Source organism: Taeniopygia guttata, chromosome 37 (genome assembly GCF_048771995.1).
Source record: "Taeniopygia guttata chromosome 37, bTaeGut7.mat, whole genome shotgun sequence".
NCBI lineage: Eukaryota > Metazoa > Chordata > Aves > Passeriformes > Estrildidae > Taeniopygia > Taeniopygia guttata.
Window position 1 is genome coordinate 730224 of NC_133062.1, and position 26249 is coordinate 756472.

Genomic DNA, 26249 nt, shown 5'->3' on the forward strand with positions numbered 1-26249 from the left:
GGCTGCTCCCAGTTTATCCCAGTTTGGGGCCGTTTCTAACTGGGAGGGGTCTCTGCTCTGTTCCCAGTGCTCCCAGTTCCTCCCAGTGCTCCCAGTCCATCCCAGTTCATCCCAGTGACCATTTCCAGTTACTCCCAGTTCATCCCAGTGACCATTTCCAGTTACTCCCAGTTCATCCCAGTCCTCTCTAATCCTTTCCCAGTCCCACCCAGTTTATCCCAGTCCATTCCCAGTCCCTCCAAGTGCTCCCAGTTCCTCCCAGTTTGCCCAGTTTGGGGTTGTTTCTGACTGGGAGGGGTCTCTGGTCCCTCCCAGTCCCTCCCAGTTCATCCCAGTGACCATTCCCAGTGCTCCCAGTCCCTCCCAGTTCCCCTTTAACCCCTCCCAGTCCATCCCAGTTAATCCCAGTTTGTCCCAGTCCCTCCCAGTCCCATTCCCAGTGCTCCCAGTTTATCCCAGTCACCCTTTAACCCTTCCCAGTTTGTCCCAGTCCCTCCCAGTTTACTCCCAGTTCATCCCAGTTCTCTCTAATCCATTCCCAGTCCATCCCAGTTTGTCCCAGTCCCATTCCCAGTGCTCCCAGTCCCCCCCAGTCCCCATTTAACCCCCCAACCCCACTCCCAGTCCCTCCCAGTCCCTCCCAGTTTATCCCAGTCCCCCTTTAACCCCTCCCAGTCCCTCCCAGTTTATCCCAGTGCCCCCCAGTTCCCTCCCAGTCCCTCCCAGTCCCCCCCAGTTTATCCCAGTCCCCCCAGTCCCTCCCAGTCCCTCCCAGTCCCATTCCCAGTTAATCCCAGTCCCCCCAGCCCCATTCCCAGTGCTCCCAGTCCCTCCCAGTCCCCGTTTAACCCCTCCCAGTCCCTCCCAGTTGCTCTTTAACCCCTCCCAGTCCCTCCCAGTCCCTCCCAGTTAATCCCAGTTTGTCCCAGTTCCATTCCCAGTGCTCCCAGTCCCCCTTTAGCCCCTCCCAGTCCCTCCCAGTCCCTCCCAGTTAATCCCAGTTTGTCCCAGTTCCATTCCCAGTTCCCTCCAGTCCCATTCCCAGTGCCCCCAGTGCCCCTTTAACCCCTCCCAGTCCCCCCCAGTTTATCCCAGTTAATCCCAGTCCCCATTTAACCCCTCCCAGTCCCCCCCAGTCCCTCCCAGTCCCTCCCAGTCCCTCCCAGTTAATCCCAGTCCCCCCAGTGCCATGTCGCTGGCGGACGAGCTGCTGGCGGACCTGGAGGAGGCGGCGGGGGAGGAGGAGGAGGAGGAGGCCGAAGGCTCCGAGGGGGGGGAGGGGCCGATCGAGGAGGTGCGGGAGGAGCCGGAGGCGCCCGAGGGCGGCGAGAGCGTCAGGAGCATCGCCAAACTCTGGGGGTCCAGAGGGGTAAGTGGGGCTGAAATTATATCCAAAATATCCTAAAAATATCCCAAAAATGTACCCAAATTATCCCCAAAATATCCCAAAAATATCCCCAAAATATCCATTGAGAGCGTCAGGAGCATCGCCAAGCTCTGGGGGTCCAGGGGGGTAAGAGCCACCAAAAATGTACCCAAAATATCCTGAAATTATCCCAAAAATATACCCAAAATATCCTGAAATTTTCCTGAAATTATCCTGAAATTATCCCAAAAATATCCATTGAGAGCGTCAGGAGCATCGCCAAGCTCTGGGGGTCCAGAGGGGTGAGAGAGGCCAAAATTATATCCAAAATATCCCAAAAATATCCCAAAAATGTACCCAAATTATCCTGAAATTATCCCAAAAATATCCCCCAAATATCCTCAAAATATCCCCAAAATATCCATCGAGAGCGTCAGGAGCATCGCCAAACTGTGGGGGTCCAGGGGGGTAAGAACTGCCAAAATTATATCCAAAATATCCCAAAAATGTCCTAAAAACGTCCCCAAAATATCCCCAAAATATCCCAAAAAAATCCTAAAATATCCTGAAATTATCCTGAAATTATCCCAAAAATATCCCCAAAATATCCATCGAGAGCGTCAGGAGCATCGCCAAACTCTGGGGGTCCAGGGGGGTAAGAGCTGCCAAAATGTACCCAAAAAATATCCCAAAAATGTCCCAAAAATGTACCCAAAATATCCCGAAATTATCCCAAAAATATCCCCAAATTATCCTGAAATTATCCCCAAATTATCCTGAAATTATCCCCAAAATATCCATCGAGAGCGTCAGGAGCATCGCCAAACTGTGGGGGTCCAGGGGGGTAAGAACTGCCAAAAATATACCCAAAATGTACCCAAATTATCCCAAAATTATCCCAAAAATATACCCAAAGTATCCTGAAATTATCCCCAAAATATCCTGAAATTATCCCAAAAATATGCCCAAATTATCCTGAAATTATCCCCAAATTATCCCAAAAATATCCCAAAAATGTACCCAAAATATCCTGAAATTATCCCAAAAATATCCTCAAAATATCCCCAAAATATCCTGAAATTATCCTGAAATTATCACCAAAATATCCCCAAAATATCCATCGAGAGCGTCAGGAGCATCGCCAAACTGTGGGGGTCCAGGGGGGTAACTGCCAAAAATATCCCCAAAATGTACCCAAAAATGTCCCAAAAATGTACCCAAAATATCCCCAAATTATCCTGAAATTATCCCCAAATTATCCCCCAAATATCCTCAAAATATCCCCAAAATATCCCCAAAATATCCATCGAGAGCGTCAGGAGCATCGCCAAATTGTGGGGGTCCAGGGGGGTAAGAACTGCCAAAAATGTACCCAAAATATCCCAAAAATGTACCCAAAATATCCCCAAAATATCCCAAAAATGTACCCAAAATATCCTGAAATTATCCTGAAATTATCCCAAAAATATGCCCAAATTATCCTGAAATTATCCCCAAATTATCCCAAAAATGTACCAAAAAAATCCTGAAATTATCCCCAAAATATCCTGAAATTATCCCCAAAATATCCCCAAAATATCCTGAAATTATCCCCAAAATATCCTGAAATTACCCTGAAATTATCCCCAAATTATCCCCAAAATGTACCCAAAATATCCTGAAATTATCCTGAAAATATCCTGAAATTATCCCCAAAATATCCCCAAATTATCCCAAAAATGTACCCAAAATATCCTGAAATTATCCCCAAATTATCCCAAAAATATCCCAAAAATATCCCCAAAATGTACCCAAAATATCCCAAAAGTACCCCAAAAATATCCCCAAATTATCCCCAAAATATCCCCAAAATATCCTGAAATTATCCCCCAAATATCCCCAAAATATCCCCAAAATATCCATCGAGAGCGTCAGGAGCATCGCCAAATTGTGGGGGTCCAGGGGGGTAAGAGAGGCCAAAATATCCCCAAAAATATCCCAAAAATGTACCCAAATTATCCCCAAAATATCCCCAAAATTTCCTGAAATTATCCCAAGAATATGCCCAAATTATCCTGAAATTATCCCAAAAATGTACCCAAAATATCCTGAAATTATCCCCAAATTATCCCAAAAATATCCCAAAAATATCCTAAAAATATACCCAAAATATCCTGAAATTATCCCAAAAATATCCTGAAATTATCCCAAAAATATCCTGAAATTATCCCCAAATTATCCACAAATTATCCCCAAAGTATCCCCCAAAATACCCCCAAAAATATCCATCGAGAGCGTCAGGAGCATCGCCAAACTGTGGGGATCCAGAGGGGTGAGAGCTGCCAAAAATATCCCAAAAATATCCCAAATTATCCCCAAAATATCCCGAAATTATCCCAAAAATGTACCCAAAGTATCCCCAAAATATCCCCAAAATATCCATCGAGAGCGTCAGGAGCATCGCCAAACTCTGGGGGTCCAGGGGGGTAACTGCCAAAAATATCCTAAAAACATCCTAAAAATATCCTAAAAATATCCCAAAAATGTACCCAAAATATCCCGAAATTATCCCAAAAATATCCCCAAATTATCCTGAAATTATCCCCAAATTATCCTGAAATTATCCCCAAAATATCCATCGAGAGCGTCAGGAGCATCGCCAAACTGTGGGGGTCCAGGGGGGTAAGAACTGCCAAAAATATACCCAAAATGTACCCAAATTATCCCAAAATTATCCCAAAAATATACCCAAAGTATCCTGAAATTATCCCAAAAATATCCTGAAATTATCCCAAAAATATCCTGAAATTATCCCAAAATATCCATCGAGAGCGTCAGGAGCATCGCCAAACTGTGGGGGTCCAGGGGGGTAAGAGACACCAAAATTATACCCAAAATATCCCAAAAATATCCCAAAAATGTACCCAAATTATCCCCAAAATATAACCAAAGTATCCTGAAATTATCCCAAAAATATCCCCAAAATATCCCAAAAATATGCCCAAATTATCCTGAAATTATCCGAAAAATATCCCAAAAATATCCCAAAAATGTACCCAAAATATCCTTAAAATATCCTGAAATTATCCTGAAAATGTACCCAAAATATCCCCAAAATATCCTGAAATTATCCCAAAAATATCCCCAAAATATCCTAAAAACATCCCCAAATTATCCCTAAAATATCCCCAAAATATCCAAAAAATTCCCAAACAAATCCCAAAAAGTCACAAAAGTCCCCAAATAAATCCCAAAAATTCCCAAAGAAATTGCACAAATCCCCCAAAAAATCCCAAAAAATCCCCAAAAAGTCCCAAAAAAATCCCAAAAAAAATCCCAAAATACCGGAATTTGGATTTTCCCGCAGTTTGCCGAGATCATGCAGAAGATCGAGGAATACATCGGGAAGCAGCCGCGGGCGGCCGAAGGTGAGTCCGGATCCCAAATCCCAAAATCCCAAAATCCGGGATCCTAAATCCCAAAATTCTGAAAAAAACCAAAATCCAGGATCCTAAATCCCAAAATTCCCAAAAATCCCCAAAATCCGGGATCCCAAATCCCAAAAATCCCAAAAAATTGGGATCCCAAAAATCACAAAAATCTGGGATCCCAAATCCCAAAAATCCCCCAAATCCGGGATCCCAAATCCCAAAAATCCCAAAAATCCGGAATCACAAATCCCCAAAATTCCCAAAAATCCCCAAAATCCGGGATCCTAAATTCCAAAAATCCCCAAAATCCGGGATCTTAAATCCCCAAAAATCCAGAATCCCAAATACCAAAAATCCCAAAAATCCCCAACCCAAAAAACCCCCAAAAATCTGGGATCCCAAATCCCCAAAATTCCCAAAATCCAGGATCCCAAAATCCCAAAATTTGGGATCCCAAAATCCTGGATCTCAACCCCCTAAATCCCCAAATCCGGGATCCCAAATCCCAAAAATCCCAAAATCCCAAAAATCCCCAAAATCCGGGTTCCTAAATCCCCAAAATCCCCAAATCCGGGATCCCAAAATCCCAAAAATCCGGGATCCCAAACCTCCAAATCCCACTTTTTTTGGAAGATTTTGGGGAATTTTAGGGAATTCTGGGGATTTTTTTGGGGGGATTTTGGGGGGATTTTGGGGGGAATTTTGGCTGAAATTGGGAATTTTGGGGTTTCCTGGTGGGATTCTGGGGGGATTTTTTGGAATTCCAGGTGGGATTTTTGGGCATTCTCGGTGGGATTTTTGGGCGTTATTTGTGGGATTTTTGGGAATTCTGGGCGGGATTTTTAGGAATTCTGGGTGGGATTTTTGGGAATTGTGGGCGGATTTGGGAATTTTGGGCTTTCCCGCTGGAATTTTGGGTGGATTTCCCCTTTTTTGGGCAGTTTTGGAGCAGAACTGGGATTTTTTTTGGGGGGATTTTTGGGCGTTCTGGGTGGGATTTTTGGGCGTTCTTTGTGGGATTTTTGGGAATTCTGGGTGGGATTTTTGGGAATTCTGGGTGGGTTTTTTGGGAATTCTTGGCGGATTCGGGAATTTTGGGCTTTCCCGCTGGAATTTTGGGTGGATTTCCCCATTTCCGGGCAGTTTTGGAGCAGAACTGGGAGTTTTTTGGGGGGATTTTTGGGCGTTTTTTGTGGGATTTTTGGGCATTCTGGGTGGGATTTTTGGGCGCTCTCTGTGGGATTTTTGGGCATTCTGGCCGGATTCGGGAATTTTGGGCTTTCCCGCTGGAATTTTGGGTGGATTTCCCCTTTTTCGGGCAGTTTTGGGGCCGGTGGAGGCGGCGCCCGAGTACCGGGTGATCGTGGACGCCAACAACCTGACGGTGGAGATCGAGAACGAGCTGAGTGAGATTTGGGGGATTTTGGGGATTTTGGGGGATTTGGGGGGATTTTGGGGGATTTTGGGGGGATTTGGGGGATTTTGGGGGATTTTGGGGGGATTTTGGGGGGATTTGGGGGATTTTGGGGGATTTTGGGGGGATTTTGGGGGATTTTGGGGGGATTTTGGGGGATTTTGGGGGATTTTGGGGGATTTTGGGGGGATTTTGGGGGGATTTGGGGGATTTTGTGGGGATTTTGGGGGATTTTGGGGGATTTTGGTGGGATTTTGGGGGATTTTGGGGGATTTTGGGGGGATTTTGGGGGGATTTGGGGGGATTTTGGGGGGATTTTGGGGGGATTTTGGGGGGATTTTGGGGTGAGATTTTGGGGGATTTTGGGGGGATTTTGGGGGATTTTGGGGGGATTTGGGGGGATTTTGGGGGGATTTTGGGGGGATTTTGGGGGATTTTGGGAGATTTTGGGGGGATTTTGGGGGGATTTGGGGGGATTTTGGGGGGATTTTGGGGGGTTTTGGGGGGATTTTGGGGGATTTTGGGGGATTTGGGGGGATTTTGGGCGGATTTTGGGGGGGATTTTGGGGGGATTTTGGGGGGGATTTTGGGGGGATTTTGGGGGGATTTTGGGGGATTTTGGGGGGATTTTGGGGGGATTTTGGGGGGATTTTGGGGGGATTTTGGGGGATTTTGGGGTATTTTGGGGGGATTTGGGGGGGATTTGGGGGGATTTTGGGGGGATTTTGGGGGATTTTGGGGGGATTTTGGGGGATTTTGGGGGGATTTTGGGGGGATTTTGGGGGATTTTGGGGGGATTTTGGGGGGATTTTGGGGGATTTTGGGGGGATTTTGGGGGGATTTTGGGGGATTTTGGGGGGATTTTGGGGGATTTTGGGGGATTTGGGATCTAATTTGGGGATTTTTGGGGTTCCCCACAGACATCATCCACAAATTCATCCGGGACAAATATTCCAAACGTTTCCCGGAGTTGGAGTCGCTGGTGCCCAACGCGCTGGATTACATCCGCACCGTCAAGGTGGGGCCCGAAAATGGACAAAAGTGCCCCAAAAATGGGCAAAATAGCCCAAAAATGGCCAAAATATCCCAAAAATGGCCAAAAGCGCCCCAAAAATGGCCAAAAACGCCCCGAAAATGGACAAAATACCCCAAAAACGGCCAAAAGTGCCTCGAAAATGGCCAAAATACCCCAAAAATGGCCAAAAGCGCCCCAAAATACCCCAAAATGGCCAAAAGTACCCCAAAAATTCCCCTAAATGTCCCAAAAATCACCTGTGGAACCCCAAAATACCCCAAAAATGGCCAAAAGTGCCCCAAAAATTCCCCTAAATGTCCCAAAAATCACCTGTGGAACCCCAAAATACCCCAAAAATGGCCAAAAGTGCCCCAAAAATGGTCAAAATATCCCAAAAACGGCCAAAAGTGCCCCAAAAATGGCCAAAAGCGCCCCAAAAATGGCCAAAATCACCCCAAAATACCCCCAAAATGGCCAAAAGCGCCCCAAAAATGGCCAAAAGTGCCCCAAATATGGCCAAAATACCCCAAGAATGGGCAAAAGCACCCCAAAAATGGCCAAAAGCGCCCCAAAATACCCCAAAAACGGCCAAAAGTGCCCCAAAACCGGCCAAAAGCGCCCCAAAATAACCCAAGAACGGACAAAAACGCCCCAAAAATGGCCAAAATACCCCAAAAATGGCCAAAAGCGCCCCAAAAATGGCCAAAAATGCCCTGAAAATGGCCAAAAAGGGCCAAAAAGCCCCAAAAATGGCCAAAAGCGCCCCAAAAATGACCAAAATACCCCAAAAACGACCAAAAGCGCCCCAAAATACCCCAAAAACTGCCAAAAGTGCCCCAAAAGTGGCCAAAATATGCCAAAAATGGCCAAAGTGCCCCAAAAATGGCCAAAAGTGCCCCAAAATACCCCAAAAACAGACAAAAGTGCCCCAAAAATGGCCAAAAGTGTCCTAAAAATGGCCAAAGTGCCCCAAAATACCCCAAAAATGGGCAAAAGCGCCCCGAAAATGGCCAAAATACCGCAAAAATGGCCAAAATAGCCCAAAACGGCCAAAAGCGCCCCAAAATATCCCGAAATTCCCGAAAAATCACCTGGGAACCCCAAAATAACACAAAAACAGCCCAAAGCGTCCCAAAATACCCCAAAAATGGCCAAAAGCGCCCCAAAATACCCCAAAAATGGCCAAAAGTGCCCCCAAAACGGCCAAAAGTGCCCCAAAATTGGCCAAAAGTGCCCAAAATACCCCAAAAACGGCCAAAAGTGCCCCAAAATACCCCAATAATGGCCAAAAGCGCCCCAAAAATGGCCAAAATACCCCAAAAATGGCCAAAATACCCGAAAAATGGCCAAAATATGCCCCAAAAATGGCCAAAAGTGCCCCGAAATACCCCAAAAATGGCCAAAAGCGCCCCAAAAATGGCCAAAAGAGCCCCAAAAATGGCCAAAAGCGCCCCAAAATACCCCAAAAACGGCCTAAAGTGCCCCAAAAATGGCCAAAAGCACCCCAAAAATGGCCAAAGTGCCCCAAAATACCCCAAAAACGGCCAAAAGCGCCCCAAAATACCCCAAAACCGGCCAAAAGTGCCCCAAAAATGGCCAAAAGCGCCCCAAAAATGGCCAAAATACCCCAAAAATGGACAAAAGTGCTCCAAAAATGGCCAAAAGCGCCCCAAAAATTGCCAAAAATACCCCAAAAATGGCCAAAAGTGCCCCAAAAATGGCCAAAAGCGCCCCGAAAATGGCCAAAAGCGCCCCAAAATTTTGTGTTTTTTATTTTTTGGCTGTATTTTTGTGAATTTTTAAGCTTTTTGCTTTTTTTTTGATTTTTGGGGCGTTTTTTTATTTGTTTTTGAGCCTTTTTTTGTTTTTTTTTTTTGATTTTTGGGCTGTATTTCTGTGAATTTTTGAGCTTTTTTTTTGCTTTTTTTTTTGATTTTTGGTGTATTTTGGGGCGGCTTTCGGGGTGCCCTGAGGCCGGTGCTGATTTTGGGGTGAATTTGGCAGGAATTGGGCAATTCCCTGGACAAGTGCAAGAACAACGAGAACGTGCAGCAGATCCTGACCAACGCCACCATCATGGTGGTCAGCGTGACGGCCTCCACCACCCAGGGGTGACAATTTGGGGCATTTTGGGGCATTTTGGGGATTTTGGGAGATTTTGGGGGATTTTGGGGGGTTTGGGGGGAAATTTGGGGGGATTTTGGGGTATTTTGGGGGATTTTTTTTGTATTTTTCTGGGAGATTTTGGGGGGTCTTGGGGGATTTGGAGAAAATTTGGGGGATTTTGGGGGAAATTTGGGGGATTTTGGGGGAAATTTGGGGATTTTGGGAGATTTTAGGGGAATTTGGGGGATTTTTGGGGGAAATTTGGGGGGGATTTGGGGAGAATTTGGGGATTTTGGGGGGATTTTGGGGTATTTTTTGGTAATTTTTGGCGAGATTTTAGGGAAACTTGGGGGTTTTTTGGGGGGATTTGGGGAAAATTTGGGGGATTTTGGGGGATTTGGGGGGTTTTGGGGGATTTTAGGGGATTTTGGGGTGTTTGGAGGAAAATTTGGGGGGGATTTGGGGAGAATTTGGGGATTTTGGGGGGATTTTTTTTGTAATTTTTGGGGAGATTTTGGGAGGGATTTGGGGGATTTTGGGGAAAATTTTGGGGATTTTGGGGGAAATTTGGGGATTTTGGGAGATTTTAGGGGAATTTTGGGGGGTTTGGGGGGAAATTTGGGGGGGATTTGGGGAGAATTTGGGGATTTTTGGGGGGTTTTGGGGGGGTTTTGGGGGATTTTTCTTGTATTTTTTTGGGGAGATTTTGGGGGGGATTTGGGGAAAATTTGGGGATTTGGGGGGATTTTTGGGGATTTTGGGGTGTTCGGGGGGAAATTTGGGGGGGATTTGGGGAGAATTTGGGGGTTTTCGGGGGGTTTTGGTGGATTTTTTTTTGTAATTTTTGGGGAGATTTTGGAGGGTCTTGGAGGGTTAGGGGAAAATTTGGGGGATTTTGGGGGGTTTTCGGGGATTTTGGGGGATTTTAGGGGATGTTGGGGTGTTCAGGGGGAAATTTGGGGGGATTTTGGGGGGGTTTTGGGGGATTTTTTTGGTCATTTTTGGTAATTTTGGGGGGATATGAGAAAATTTGGGTGGATTTTGAGGTTTTGGGGTGTTTTTTTTGGGTTTTTGGGGTGTCCATGCCCGAATTTGGATGGGTTTTTTGGGTTTTTTGTGCGTCCATGCCCGAATTGGGGTGGATTTTATATTTTTTGGGGTTTCCAAGCCCGAATTTGGGGTGTTTTTGGGGAATTGCAGGCAGCAGCTGTCGGAGGAGGAGCTGGGGCGCATCGAGGACGCGTGCGACATGGCGCTGGCGCTGAGCGGGGCCAAACTGCGAATCTACGAGTACGTCGAGTCCCGCATGTCCTTCATCGCCCCCAACCTCTCCCTCATCCTCGGGGCCTCCACCGCTGCAAAGATCATGGGTGAGAACCCCAAAAAACCCAAAAAAACCCAAAAAAACCCCAAAATTCCAGTGAAAAATGGGTCTAAAATAGCCAAAAATGCCCCAAAATGGCGTCCCAAAATGGCGTCCCCGCGTCCTTCATCGCCCCCAACCTCTCCCTCATCCTCGGGGCCTCCACCGCTGCCAAGATCATGGGTGAGAACCCCAAAAAACCCAAAAATTTCCCAAAAAAACCCAAAAAAACCCCAGAATTCCAGTGAAAAATGGGTCTAAAATAGCCAAAAACGCCCCAAAATGGCGTCCCAAAATGGCGTCCCCGTGTCCTTCATCGCCCCCAACCTCTCCCTCATCCTCGGGGCCTCCACGGCTGCCAAGATCATGGGTGAGAAACACAAAAAACCCAAAAAAACCCCAAAAAAACCCAAAATCCCTGCAAAAAAATGGTTTAAAATGGGCAAAAAATCAAAAAAATTCCAGAAAATCATCCCAAAATGGCGTCCCCGTGTCCTTCATCGCCCCCAACCTCTCCCTCATCCTCGGGGCCTCCACCGCTGCCAAGATCATGGGTGAGAAACCCAAAAAACCCAAAAAAACCCCCAAAAAACCCAAAATTCCAGTGAAAAACGGGTCTAAAATAGCCAAAAATGCCCCAAAATGGCGTCCCAAAATGGCGTCCCCGTGTCCTTCATCGCCCCCAACCTCTCCCTCATCCTCGGGGCCTCCAGGGCTGCAAAGATCATGGGTGAGAAACCAAAAATCCCAAAAAAACCCCAAAATCCCCACAAAAAATGGGTGTAAAATGGCCAAAAATGCAAAAAAAACGCCTCAGAAACACCCCAAAATGGCGTCCCCGTGTCCTTCATCGCCCCCAACCTCTCCCTCATCCTCGGGGCCTCCACGGCTGCCAAGATCATGGGTGAGAAACCCAAAAAACCCAAAAAACCAAAAAAAACCCCAAAATTCCAGTGAAAAATGGGTCTAAAATAGCCAAAAATGCCCCAAAATGGCGTCCCAAAATGGCGTCCCTGCGTCCTTCATCGCCCCCAACCTCTCCCTCATCCTCGGGGCCTCCAGGGCTGCAAAGATCATGGGTGAGAAACCCAAAAACCCAAAAAAACCCCAAAAAAACCCCAAAATTCCACTGAAAAATGGGTCTAAAATAGCCAAAAATGCCCCAAAAACTGCCCCAAAATGGCGTCCCAAAATGGCGTCTCCGTGTCCTTCATCGCCCCCAACCTCTCCCTCATCCTCGGGGCCTCCACGGCTGCCAAGATCATGGGTGAGAACCCCAAAACCCAAAAAAAACCCAAAATTCCCAAAAAAACCCCAAAATCCCTGCAAAAAACGGGTCTAAAATAGCCAAAAATGCCAAAAAATGCCCCAAAATGGCATCCCCGTGTCCTTCATCGCCTCCAACCTCTCCCTCATCCTCGGGGCCTCCACGGCTGCCAAGATCATGGGTGAGAACCCCAAAAACCCAAAATTCCCCAAAAAAATCCCAAAATCCCCACAAAAAACGGGTCCAAAATAGCCAAAAACGCCCCAAAATGGCGTCCCAAAATGGCGTCTCCGTGTCCTTCATCGCCCCCAACCTCTCCCTCATCCTCGGGGCTCCCACAGCTGCAAAGATCATGGGTGAGAAACCCAAAAACCCAAAAAAACCCCAAATTTCCCAAAATTTCCCCCAAAAAACCCCAAAATCCCCACAAAAAACGGGTCTAAAATAGCCAAAAATGCCAAAAAAATGACACAAAATGCCCCAAAATGGCGTCCCCGTGTCCTTCATCGCCCCCAACCTCTCCCTCATCCTCGGGGCCTCCACCGCTGCAAAGATCATGGGTGAGAACCCCAAAAAACCCAAAAAAACCCCAAAAAACCCCAAAATCCCCACAAAAATGGGTCTAAAATAGCCAAAAATGCCAAAAAAATGACACAAAAATGACCCAAAATGGCGTCTCCGTGTCCTTCATCGCCCCCAACCTCTCCCTCATCCTCGGGGCCTCCACGGCTGCAAAGATCATGGGTGAGAACCCCAAAAAACCTAAAAAATCCCCAAATTTCCCAAAATTTCCCAAAAAAACCCCCAAAATCCCCACAAAAAACTGGTTTAAATTGGCCAAAAAATCCAAAAAACGACCCAAAATCCTCCCAAAATGGTGTCCCCGTGTCCTTCATCGCCCCCAACCTCTCCCTCATCCTTGGGGCCTCCACGGCTGCAAAGATCATGGGTGAGAACCCCAAAAAACCCAAAATTCCCCAAAAAAAACCCCAAATCCCCCAAAAAAACGGGTCTAAAATAGCCAAAAATGACAAAAAACCGCCCCAAAATGGCGTCCCAAAATGGCGTCCCCGTGTCCTTCATCGCCCCCAACCTCTCCCTCATCCTCGGGGCCTCCACGGCTGCCAAGATCATGGGTGAGAACCCCAAAAAACCCAAAAAAACCCAAAAAACCCCCAAAAAAATCCCATGAGAAACGGGCATAAAATCACCAAAAAACACCCAAAAATCCCAATTAAAATGGCCATAAAATCACCAAAAAAACCCCAAAAATCCCAATGAAAAATGGCCCTAAAATCACCCCAAAAATCCCAATAAAGAACGGCCCTAAAATCACCCCAAAAATCCCAATAAAAACGGCCCTAAAATCACCAAAAAACCCCAAAAATCCCAATAAAAACGGCCCCTAAAATCACTCCAAAAATCCCAATAAAAATGGCCCTAAAATCACCAAAAAACCCCAAAATTCCCCCAGAAAACGGCCCTAAAATCGCCCCAAAAATCCCAATAAAAAATGGCCCTAAAATCACCAAAAAACACCCAAAAATCCCAATAAAAATGGCCCTAAAATCACCAAAAAACCCAAAAATTCCCAATAAAAACGGCCCTAAAATCACCCCAAAAATCCCAATAAAAAATGGCCCTAAAATCACCTCAATAATCCCAATAAAAAACGGCCCTAAAATCACCAAAAAACCTCAAAAATCCCAGTAAAAATGGCCCTAAAATCAGCAAAATCACCCCGAAAATCCCAATAAAAATGGCCCTAAAATCACCCCGAAAATCCCAATAAAAAATGGTCCTAAAATCACCAAAAAAACCCCAAAAATCCCAATAAAAATGGCCCTAAAATCACCCCAAAAATCCCAATAAAAAACGGCCCAAAAATCACCAAAAAAACCCCAAAAATCCCAATAAAAAACGGCCCTAAAATCAACCCAAAAATCCCAATAAAAAACGGCCCTAAAATCACCAAAAAAACCCCAAAAATCCCAATAAAAAACGGCCCTAAAATCACCCCAAAAATCCCAATAAAAAACGGCCCTAAAATCACCAAAAAAAACCCAAAAATCCCAATAAAAACGGCCCTAAAATCACAAAAAAACCCCCAAAAATCCCAATAAAAAACGGCCCTAAAATCACAAAAAACCCCCAAAAATCCCAATAAAAAACAGCCCTAAAATCACCAAAAAACCCCCAAAATTCCCCCAGAAAACGGCCCTAAAATCGCCCCAAAACCACCGAATTTTGGGGTCACCCCGCTGTGGTTTTGGGTTTTTTTGGGGTGTTTTAGGGTGTTTTTTTTGGGGTATTTTGGGGGTATTTTTTGTGGTGTTTTGGGGTTATTTTTGGAGTAAACTTGCGATAATTTTTGAGTATTTTTGGGGTATTTCAGGGTATTTTTGTGGTATTTTTTGGGATGTTTTCGAATTTTTGGGGTATTTTTTGGGGTATTTCAGGGTTATTTTTGGGGTAATCTTGGGGTATTTTTGGGGTGTTTCTGGGCTATTTTTGGGGTGTTTTTGGGTTATTTTTGGAGTAAATTTGAGATAATTTTGGGGTATTTTTGGGGCATTTTTAAGGGTGTTTTTAGGCTGTTTTTGGGGTGTTTTTAAGGGTATTTTTGGAGTAATTTTGGGGTATTTCAGGGCTATTTTTGGGGTGTTTTAGGCTTATTTTCGTGGTAATTTTGGGGTGTTTTAGGGTTATTTTGGCGGTATTTCAGGGTTATTTTTGTGCTATTTTTGGGATGTTTTAGGGTTATGTTTGGGGCATTTTTTGGGCCATTTTAAGGCATTTTTGGGGTAATTTTTGGGCTATTTCAGGGTCATTTTTGGGGTGATTTTGGGCTATTTTTGGGATATTTTAGGATAATTTTTGTGCATTTTTAGGCGTGGCTGGGGGCCTGACCCTGCAGTGATTCAGGGGTGGTTTTGGGCTATTTTTGGGCTATTTTAGGATAATTTTTATCCATTTTTAGGTGTGGCTGGGGGCCTGACCCCGCAGTGATTCAGGGCTGATTTTGGGCTATTTTTGGGCTATTTTAGGATAATTTTTATCCATTTTTAGGCGTGGCTGGGGGCCTGACCCCGCAGTGATTCAGGGCTGATTTTGGGCTATTTTTGGGCTATTTTAGGATAATTTTTAATCCATTTTTAGGCGTGGCTGGGGGCCTGACCCCGCAGTGATTCAGGGCTGATTTTGGGCTATTTTTGGGATAATTTAGGATAATTTTTATCCATTTTTAGGCGTGGCTGGGGGCCTGACCCCGCAGTGACTCAGGGCTGATTTTGGGCTATTTTTGGGATAATTTAGGATATTTTAATTTCATTTTTAGGCGTGGCTGGGGGCCTGACCCCACAGTGATTCAGGGCTATTTTTGGGCTATTTTTGGGATAATTTAGGATATTTTAATTTCATTTTTAGGGGTGGCTGGGGGCCTGACCCCGCAGTGATTCAGGGCTGGTTTTGGGCTATTTTTGGGCTATTTTAGGATATTTTAATTTCATTTTTAGGGGTGGCTGGGGGCCTGACCCCGCAGTGATTCGGGGCTGATTTTGGGCTATTTTTGGGATAATTTAGGATAATTTTTATCCGTTTTTAGGCGTGGCTGGGGGCCTGACCCCGCAGTGATTCAGGGCTGGTTTTGGGCTATTTTTGGGCTATTTTAGGATATTTTTTATCCATTTTTAGGCGTGGCTGGGGGCCTGACCCCGCAGTGATTCGGGGCTGATTTTGGGCTATTTTTGGGCTATTTTAGGATATTTTTAATCCGTTTTTAGGCGTGGCTGGGGGCCTGACCCCGCAGTGATTCGGGGCTGATTTTGGGCTATTTTTGGGATAATTTAGGATATTTTAATTTCATTTTTAGGGGTGGCTGGGGGCCTGACCCCCCTGTCCAAGCTGCCGGCCTGTAACATCCTCCTGCTGGGCGCCCAACGCCGAACCCTCTCGGGCTTCTCCTCCACCTCCGTCCTGCCCCACACCGGCTTCATCTACCACAGCGACATCGTGCAGTCCCTGCCCCCTGTGAGTGTGGAAAATCACCCCAAAATTATCCCAAAATCATCCTAAAATCATCCCAAAATAACCCTAAAATAACCCCAAAATCATCCCAAAATCATCCCAAAATCACCCTAAAATAACCCTCAAAATACCCCCAAAATCCACAGCGACATCGTGCAGTCCCTGCCACCTGTGAGTGTGGAAAATCATCCCAAAATCACCCCAAAATCAGCCCAAAATCATCCTAAAATCATCCCAAAATCATCCTAAAAATACCCCCAAAATTACCCCAGAATAACCCTAAAATAACCCCAAAATCATCCCAAAATCCACAGCGACATCGTGCAGTCCCTGCCACCTGTGAGTCTGCAAAATCACCCCAAAATTACCCCAAAATCAGCCCAAAATCATCCCAAAATCATCCCAAAATAACCCCAAAATAACCCTCAAAATAGCCCCAAAATCACGCTAAAAATACCCCCAAAATCATCTCAAAATCATCACAAAATCACCCCAAAATAACCCTCAAAATAGCCCCAAAATCACCTGAAAATAACTATAAAAATAACCCCAAAATCATCCCAAAATCCACAGCGACATCGTGCAGTCCCTGCCCCCTGTGAGTGTGGAAAATCACCCCAAAATCATCCCAAAATCAGCCCAAAATCATCCCAAAATCATCCCAAATTCACCCCAAAATCACAACAAAATAATCCTAAAAATACCCCCAAAAATCATCCCAAAATAACCCTAAAATCATCCCAAAATCCACAGCGACATCGTGCAGTCCCTGCCCCCCGTGAGAGAGCAAAAACACCCCAAAATCATCCCAAAATCACCCTAAAAATACCCCCAAAATAACCCAAAAAATACCCCCAAAATAACCCCAAAATCACCCCAAAATAACCCTCAAAATCACCCCAAAATCCACAGCAACATCGTGCAGTCCCTGCCCCCCGTGAGTGAGCAAAAACACCCCAAAATTATCCCAAAATAACCCTAAAATCATCCTAAAAATACCCCTAAAATAACCCTAAAAATCCCCCCAAAATCATCCCAAAATAACCCCAAAATCATCCCAAAATCACCCCAAAATAACCCTCAAAATACCCCCAAAATAACCCTAAAAATACCCCTCAAAATAGCCCCGAAATCATCCCAAAATAACTCTAAAAATAACCCCAAAATCATCCCAAAATAACCCTAAAAATACCCCCAAAATCCCCCTAAAATCTCCCACAAAATCCCCCAAACCCCACCAAAATCTCCCTTAAATCCCCCCAAATCACACAAAATTCCCCTAAAACCCCCCCAAAATCTCCCTAAAACCCCCCAAAATCACCCCAAAATCCCTCAAAACACCCCAAAATTCTCACAAACATCCCTAAAATCCATCCAAATCACCCCTAAATCCCCCCAAAACCCACCTAAAATCCCCCCAAAACCCCCCAAAATCTTCCTAAAATCCCCCAAATCCCCCCAAAATCCCCCAAATCCCCCCAAAACTCTGCCAAAAATCCCCCCAAAACCCACCAAAGTTTCCCTAAAATCCCCCAAATCCCCCCAAAATCCCTCAAATCCCCCAAATCCCCCCAAAACCCACCAAAATTTCCCTAAAATCCCCCAAAATCTCCCTAAAATCCCCCCAAAGTGTCTCAAAATTCCCCCAAAATTCCCCCAAAACCCACCAAAATTTCCCTAAATCCCCCCAAACTCCCCCTAAAATCCCCCCAAATCCCCCCAAAATCCCCCCAAAACTCTCCCAAAATCCCCTCAAAACCCACCAAAACTCCCCCAAATCCCCCCAAAACTCTCCCAAAAATCCCCCCAAAACCCCCCCAAATCCCCCCAAAACTTTCCCAAAAATCCCCCCAAAACCCACCAAAATTTCCCTAAAATCCCCCAAAACTCCCCCAAAACCTCCCCAAAACCCACGAAAATCTCCCTAAAATCCCTTAAATCCCCCCAATCCCCCCAAAATCCCCCAAATCCCCCAAAATTCCCCAAAATCCCCAAAATCCCCCAAATCCGTCCCCGCAGGACCTGCGCAGAAAAGCCGCTCGGCTGGTGGCCGCCAAGTGCACGTTGGCAGCGCGGGTGGACAGTTTCCACGAGAGCCAGGACGGAAAGGTCACCCCAAATTTCCCCAAAACCACCCCAAATTTTGGGCATTCCCCCGAAATTTTGGGCATTCCCCCGAATTTTCGGGAATTGCCCCAGAATTCCTGAAATTTTGGGGGTTTCAGGTGGGGTACGAGCTGAAGGAGGAGATCGAGCGCAAGTTCGACAAGTGGCAGGAGCCCCAAAAAAACCCCAAAATTCCCCAAAAAAACCCCAAAATTCCCCAAACAAACCCGAAAATGTTGGGAAATTCCATCAGAATTTTGGGAAATTCCATCAGAATTTTGGGAATTTTGGGGATTTCCAGGTTGGTTACGAGCTGAAGGAGGAGATCGAGCACAAGTTCGACAAGTGGCAGGAGCCCCAAAAAAACCCCCAAAATTCCCCAAAAAACCCCCAAAATTCCCCAAAAAAACCCCAAAATTCCTCAAAAATCCCCCAGAATTTTGGGAAATTCCATCAGAATTTTGGGAAATTCCATCAGAATTTTGGGAATTTTGGGAATTTCCAGGTTGGTTATGAGCTGAAGGAGGAGATCGAGCGCAAGTTCGACAAGTGGCGGGAACCCCAAAAAAACCCCCAAAAATTTGGAAAAAAACCCCCAAAACCCCCAAAATTTTGGGAAATTCCATCAGAATTTTGGGAAATTCCATCAGAATTTTGGGAAATTCCATCAGAATTTTGGGAATTTTGGGATTTCCAGGTTGGTTATGAGCTGAAGGAGGAGATCGAGCGCAAGTTCGACAAGTGGCGGGAACCCCAAAAAAACCCCCAAAAATTTGGAAAAAAACCCCCAAAACCCCCAAAATTTTGGGAAATTCCATCAGAATTTTGGGAAATTCCATCAGAATTTTGGGAAATTCCATCAGAATTTTGGGAATTTTGGGGTTCCAGGTGGGGTACGAGCTGAAGGAGGAGATCGAGCGCAAGTTCGACAAGTGGCAGGAGCCGCCCCCGGTCAAGCAGGTGAAGCCGCTGCCGGCGCCGCTGGACGGGCAGAGGAAGAAGAGGGGGGGCCGGCGGTGAGTTAATTAGCGCTAATTAGCCTTAATTAGTCTCAATTAGTCCTTAATTAGCCCCTGATTGGCTCCTGGTTAGTGCCGGGTTAGGCTCGGGTGGAGGTTCCTGGTGACTCCCTGGTGAGGCCCCTGTAATTAACGCGCTAATGAAGGGGTAATTAAAGCCTAATTAATACCTGATTGACCCCTAGTTAGTCCCCAATTCAGACCTAATTAGTCCCTGATTAGATCCTTAGGAATTCTTGAATAATTCCTAAATAATCCCCAATTAAGACCTAAATAATTCATGACTAGACCCAAATTAATCCCCTGAATAACCCCTAATTAATCCCCAAATAAGACCTAATTAGTCCCTGATTAGGTCTTAATGAATTCCTGATCAACCTCTAATTAATCCCCAATTAACCACTCATTAATCCCTAATTGAGACCTAATTAGTTCCTGATTAACCAATGAACTTGAAATCAAATTCAGTTAGCCCCTTAATTATCTCCCAATTAACCTCCAATCAACCCCTTAATTACCCCCAATTAACCCCCTTAATTACCCCCAATTAACCCCCAATCAACTCCTTAATTACTCCCAATTAACCCCCAAATCAACCCCTAATTGCTCCCCAATTAACCCCCAATTAACCCCCTTAATTACCCCCCAATTAACCCCCAATCAACCCCTAAATCCCTCCTAATTAACCCCTAATTAGTCCCTAATTAACGCAGCTACCGGAAGATGAAGGAGCGCCTGGGGCTGACGGAGATCCGCAAACAGGCCAACAGGATGAGCTTTGGGGAGGTAATTAACCCTAATTAACGCTAATTAATCCCCCAAATCTCCTTTTTTACCTTCCTGGGACCCCAAAATCCCTTTTTTCCCGCATTTTCCCCCTTTTAAAATCCCATTTTCCCCCCTTTTACCCCAATTTTTCTCACTAAACCCCGTTTTAACACCCCCAAATCCCTTTATTTTATCTATTTTTACCCATTTTTACCCATTTTTACCTATTTCTATCTATTTTTATTTATTTTTACCTTTTTTGATCAATTTTTTAATGTTTTTAACCCCATTTCCCCCTCAGATTGAGGAAGAGGCCTGGGCCACCTGGGTCTCCTAAACCCCATTTTCCCCTCTTTAACCCAAATTTTTCTCATTAAATCCCATTTTAATATTCCCAAATCCCGTTATTTTATGTCTTTTTACCAATTTTTACCTATTTTTACTTATTTTCCCATTTTTAATCCCATTTTCCCCTCAGATCAAGGAAGGCCTACCAGGAAAACCTGGGCTTCGGCCTGGGCCACCTGGGATCCAAAAATCCCATTTTAACCCCTTAAATCCCAATTTTTATCACTAAACCCCATTTTAATCCCCCTAAATATTATTATTTTACTGATTTTTATGTATTTTTGCCTTTTTTCCCCATTTTTAACCCAATTTTCCCCTCAGATCAAGGAAGAGGCCTACAGGAGGACCTGGGCTTCGGCCTGGGCCACCTGGGACCTAAAAATGACATTTTCCCCTCTTTAATCCCAATTTTTATCACTAAACCGCATTTTAACCCCCCTAAATCTTATTATTTTACCGATTTTTATGTATTTTTGCCTCATTTTCTCATTTTTAACCCCATTTTCCCCTCAGATCAAGGAAGGCCTACCAGGAAAACCTGGGCTTCGGCCTGGGCCAACTGGGACCCAAAAATGCCATTTTCCCCCCTTTAATCCCAATTTTTATCACTAAACCCCATTTTAACCCCCCTAAATCTTATTATTTTACCGATTTTTATGTATTTTTGCCTTTTTTTCCCATTTTTCACCCCGTTTTCCCCTCAGATCAAGGAAGAGGCCTACAGGAGGACCTGGGCTTCAGCCTGGGACCCCCAAACTCCATTTTAACCCCATTTTAACTCCATTTTACCCACCCAAAACCCCATTTTTTCCCCCTTTAACCCCATTTTAACCCCCCAAAATCCCATTTTTCGCCCATTTTTTCCCGTTTTTGCCATTTTTAACCCCGTTTTCCCCTCAGATCGAGGAGGATGCCTACCAGGAGGACCTGGGCTTCGGCCTGTGACCCCCAAACCCCATTTTCCCCCCCTTTAACCCATTTTAACCACTCAAACTCCTTTTTAACCCCATTTTAACCCCCCAAAATCCCATTTTTCACCCATTTTTTCCCATTTTCCCCGTTTTTAACCCTGTTTTTACCTCAGATCGAGGAGGACGCCTACCAGGAAAACCTGGGCTTTGGCCTGGGCCACCTGGGACCCCCAAACCCCATTTTAACCCCATTTTAACCCCAATTTTCCCCCTCTAACCCCATTTTAACCCCCCAAAATCCCATTTTTCACCCATTTTTGCCCATTTTCACCCATTTTTTCCCATTTTCGCCGTTTTTAACCCCATTTTCCCCTCAGATCGAGGAGGACGCCTACCAGGAGGACCTGGGCTTCAGCCTGGGCCACCTGGGACCCCCAAACCCCATTTTAATCCCATTTTAACCCCATTTTAACCCCATTTTAACCCCATTTTTCCCCCTGTAACCCCATTTTAACCCCCCAAAATCCCATTTTTCACCCATTTTTTCCCGTTTTTGCGGTTTTTAACCCCGTTTTCCCCTCAGATTGAGGAGGACGCCTACCAGGAGGACCTGGGCTTCAGCCTGGGCCACCTGGGCCACCTAAACCCCATTTTAATCGCATTTTAACCCCATCTTAACCCCAATTTTTCCCCTGTAACCCCATTTTAACCCCCCAAAATCCCATTTTTCACCCATTTTCACCCATTTTTTCCCGTTTTCCCCGTTTTTAACCCCATTTTCCCCTCAGATCGAGGAGGACGCCTACCAGGAGGACCTGGGCTTCAGCCTGGGACCCCTAAACCCCATTTTAACCCCATTTTAACCCCAATTTTTCCCCTGTAACCCCATTTTAACCCCCCAAAATCCCATTTTTCACCCATTTTCACCCATTTTTTCCCGTTTTCCCCGTTTTTAACCCCATTTTCCCCTCAGATCGAGGAGGACGCCTACCAGGAGGACCTGGGCTTCAGCCTGGGCCACCTGGGACCCCCAAACCCCATTTTAACCCCATTTTAACCCCATTTTAACCACTCTAACCCCATTTTAACCCCCCAAAATCCCATTTTTCACCCATTTTTTCCCCATTTTTCACCCATTTTTTCCCGTTTTCCCTGTTTTTAACCCCATTTTCCCCTCAGATCGAGGAGGACGCCTACCAGGAGGACCTGGGCTTCAGCCTGGGCCACCTGTGACCCCTAAACCCCATTTTAATCGCATTTTAATCCCAATTTTTCCCCCTGTAACCCCATTTTAACCCCCCAAAATCCCATTTTTTGTTCATTTTTTCCCGTTTTTGCCGTTTTTAACCCCATTTTCCCCTCAGATCGAGGAGGACGCCTACCAGGAGGACCTGGGCTTCAGCCTGTGATCCCTAAATCCCATTTTAACCCCATTTTAACCCCAATTTTCCCACTCTAACCCCATTTTAACCCCCCAAAATCCCATTTTTCACCCATTTTTCACCCATTTTTTCCCATTTTCCCCGTTTTTAACCCCGTTTTCCCCTCAGATCGAGGAGGACGCCTACCAGGAGGACCTGGGCTTCAGCCTGGGCCACCTGGGACCCCCAAACCCCATTTTACCCACCAAAAACCCCATTTTCCCCCCTCTAAGCCCATTTTAACCCCCCAAAATCCCATTTTTCACCCATTTTTTCCCGTTTTTGCGGTTTTTAACCCCGTTTTCCCCTCAGATCGAGGAGGACGCCTACCAGGAGGACCTGGGCTTCAGCCTGTGATCCCTAAATCCCATTTTAACCCCATTTTAACCCCAATTTTCCCACTCTAACCCCATTTTAACCCTCCAAAATCCCATTTTCACTCATTTTTTCCCGTTTTTCCCATTTTAAATCCCGTTTTCCCCTCAGATCAAGGAAGGCCTACCAGGAAAACCTGGCCTTCGGCCTGGGCCACCTGGGACCCCTAAACCCCATTTTAACCTCATTTTAACCCAAATTTTTCCCCCTCTAACCCCATTTTAACCCCCCAAAATCCCATTTTTTGCCCATTTTTTCCCGTTTTTGCGGTTTTTAACCCCGTTTTCCCCTCAGATTGAGGAGGACGCCTACCAGGAGGACCTGGGCTTCAGCCTGGGCCACCTGGGACCCCCAAACCCCATTTTCCCCCCATTAATCTCATTTTAACCCCCCAAAACACCATTTTATTCCATTTTAACCCCCCAAAATCCCATTATTCACCCATTTTTTCCCGTTTTCCCTGTTTTTAACCCCGTTTTCCCCTCAGATCGAGGAGGACGCCTACCAGGAGGACCTGGGCTTCAGCCTGGGACCCCTAAACCCCATTTTAACCCCATTTTACCCACCCAAACCCCCATGTTTCCACCTTTAACCCCATTTTAACCCCCCAAAATCCCATTTTTCACCCATTTTCACCCATTTTTCACCCATTTTTTCCCATTTTCGCCATTTTTAACCCCGTTTTCCCCTCAGATCGAGGAGGACGCCTACCAGGAGGACCTGGGCTTCAGCCTGGGCCACCTGGGACCCCTAAATCCCATTTTAACCCCATTTTACCCACCCAAAACCCCATTTTTTCCTCCTTTAACCCCATTTTAACCCCCCAAAATCCCATTTTTTGTTCATTTTTTCCCGTTTTTGCCATTTTTAACCCCATTTTCCCCTCAGATCGAGGAGGACGCCTACCAGGAGGACCTGGGCTTCAGCCTGGGCCACCTGGGCAAGGCGGGCAGCGGCCGCGTGCGCCAGACTCAGGTCAACGAGGCCACCAAGGCTCGGATCAGCAAAACCCTGCAGGTGCCTGACCCCATCCCCGGGCTGTAATTAGCGTAATTAGCGGTAATTAGCGTAATTAACCCTAATGAACCCCCAGAGGACGCTGCAGAAGCAGAGTGTGGTGTACGGAGGCAAATCCACCATCCGCGACCGCAGCTCGGGGACGGCCTCCAGCGTGGCCTTCACCCCCCTGCAGGTGGGGCTGGGGGCTTTGGGGGGTTTGGGGGGTCCTGGGGGGGTTTTGGGGGGCTTTGGGGGGATTTTGGGGATTTTGGGGGGTCCTATGGGGGGTTTGGGGGGGTTTTGGGGAGATTTGGGGGGTTCCTGGGGGGGTTTTGGGGGGCTTTGGGGGGGTTTTGGGGGTCCTATGGGGGGATTTGGGGAGATTTGGGGGGGATTTGGGGGGGCCTGAAAAGGTTTGGGGGGGGTCCTGAGGGGGTTTGGGGGGTCCTGGAGTGGTTTGGGGGAGATTTGGGGGGGTTCTGAGGAAGTTTGGGGGGGATTTTCGGGGTTCTGAGGGGGTTTGGGGGGGGGCCTGAGGGAGTTTGGGGGGGTTTTGGGGGGCTTTGGGGGGATTTTGGGGGTCCTGGGGGGGTTTGGGGGGGTTTTGAGGGGAATTTAAGGAGATTTTGGGGTCCTGGGGGGGCTTGGGGGCGATTTGGGGGGTCCTGGGGGGATTTCGGGGGGTTTTGTGGGTCCTGGGGGGAATTGGAGGAGATCTGGGGGGTCCTTGGGGGGATTGGGGAGGGTTAAAGGGCGATTTGGGGGGTCCTGGATGGGTTTGGGGGAGATTTGGGGGGTCCTGGGGGGGGTTGGGGGAGATTTGGGGGGGATTGGGGGGTTTGGGCGGGATTTTGGGGGGGATTGGGGGGATTTTGGGGGTCCTTGAGGGATTTTGGGGGGGTCCTGTGGGATTTGGGGGTGTCCTGGAGGGGTTTGGGAGCGCCTGGAGCCCAGAACCCCCCAAAATCCTCCTGGGACCCCCCAAAATCCTCCTGGGACCCCCCAAAAATCAACCCAGAACCTCCCAAAATGAACCCACAACCCCCAAATTTTTTTCCTGAGAACCCCAAAATCCACCTGGGACCCCCCAAAATCCTCCTGGGAACCCCAAAACCACACTGGGAACCCCAAAATCCTCCTGGGAACCCCCAAAATCCTCCTGGGAACCCCAAAACCACACTGGGAACCCCAAAATGAACCCACAACCCCCAAATTTTTTTCCTGAGAACCCCAAAATCCTCCTGGGACCCCCCCAAAATCACCCTGGGAACCCCCAAAACCCACCTGGGACCCCCCAAAATCAACCCAGAACCCCCAAAATCAACCCAGAACCCCCAAAACCCCCAAAAATCAGCCCAAAACCTCCAAAAATCAACCCAGAACCTCCCAAAATCAACCCACAACCCCCAAATTTTTTTCCTGAGAACCCCAAAATCCTCCTGGGAACCCCCAAATTCCATCTGGGACCCCCCAAAATCCACCTGGGACGCCCCAAAATCAGCCCAGAACCCCCAAAATCAACCCAGAACCCCCAAAACCTCCAAAAATCCACCCAAAACCCCCAAAAATCATCCCAGAATCCCCCAAAATAAACCCACAACCCCCAAATTTTTTTCCTGGGAACCCCAAAATCCTCTTGGGAACCCCCAAATTTTTTTGGCACCCCAAAATTTTGTTTTTTTCAGGGTCTGGAGATCGTGAACCCGCAGGCGGCCGAGAAGAAAGTGGCCGAGGCCAACCAGAAATATTTCTCCAGCATGGCCGAGTTCCTCAAGGTCAAGGGTGAAAAAAGTGGGGTGCCCACCCCCCCCTGAACCCCAAAATTCCCAAAATTTTCCCAAAATCCTCCTGGGAACCCCAAAATATTTGGGAACCCCAAAATCCACCCACCCCCAATTCACTTCTTCCCTTTTTTTCCATTATAATTTGAATTTTTGGGGGATTTTTGGGGATTTTTGGTGAATTTTTGGGGATTTTTGGGGTGTCCTCCAGCTCGAGAGTGACAAATTTGGGGTGCCCACCCCCCCCTGAACCCCAAAATTCCCAAAATTTTCCCAAAATCCTCCTGGGAACCCCAAAATTTTTTGGGAACCCCAAAATCCACCCACCCCCAATTCACTTCTTCCCTTTTTTTCCATTATAATTTGAATTTTTGGGGAATTTTTGGGGATTTTTGGGGTGTCTTCCAGCTCGAGGGTGACAAATTTGGGGTCCCCACCCCCCCCTGAACCCCAAAATTCCGGGGGAACCCCAAAATTCTTTGGGAACCCCAAAATTCCCCCACCCCCAGTTCACTTCTTCCCTTTTTATCCATTATAATTTGAATTTTTGGGGA

At 46.5% G+C, this 26249-nt stretch overlaps 1 protein-coding gene across 3 annotated transcripts; it reads left to right on the forward strand.

Moving 5' to 3' along the window:
• The first annotated feature begins 1155 nt into the window (after window positions 1-1155).
• Window positions 1156-26249, forward strand: PRPF31 (pre-mRNA processing factor 31). 3 transcript variants are annotated; one of them, XM_072921584.1, is made up of 13 exons: window positions 1156-1369; window positions 4713-4773; window positions 6099-6182; window positions 7111-7208; window positions 9210-9316; window positions 10512-10681; window positions 15813-15970; window positions 17987-18076; window positions 18962-19089; window positions 19806-19878; window positions 23804-23932; window positions 24009-24107; window positions 25600-26249. In XM_072921584.1, exons 1-13 carry the CDS (start codon window positions 1190-1192, stop codon window positions 25726-25728), a joined length of 1506 nt encoding a protein of 501 aa, XP_072777685.1. In that variant the 5' UTR covers window positions 1156-1189; the 3' UTR covers window positions 25729-26249. The 3 variants fall into 3 exon arrangements, with proteins under 3 accessions (XP_072777685.1, XP_072777687.1, XP_072777686.1); XM_072921585.1 differs by lacking the exon at window positions 1156-1369 and adding an exon at window positions 4147-4214; XM_072921586.1 differs by lacking the exons at window positions 23804-23932; window positions 24009-24107; window positions 25600-26249 and adding an exon at window positions 21497-21595.

What these genes read in the sequence shown, in the direction of transcription:
- PRPF31 (XM_072921584.1), top strand. Translation starts at nt 1,190, where the DNA reads ATGTCGCTGGCGGACGAGCTGCTGGCGGACCTGGAGGAGGCGGCGGGG. An exon ending in ACGGCCTCCACCACCCAGGG is followed by an intron (nt 9,317 to 10,511) that starts GTGACAATTTGG and finishes GGGGAATTGCAG; the next exon opens with GCAGCAGCTGTCGGAGGAGG. An exon ending in TGGCCTTCACCCCCCTGCAG is followed by an intron (nt 24,108 to 25,599) that starts GTGGGGCTGGGG and finishes TGTTTTTTTCAG; the next exon opens with GGTCTGGAGATCGTGAACCC.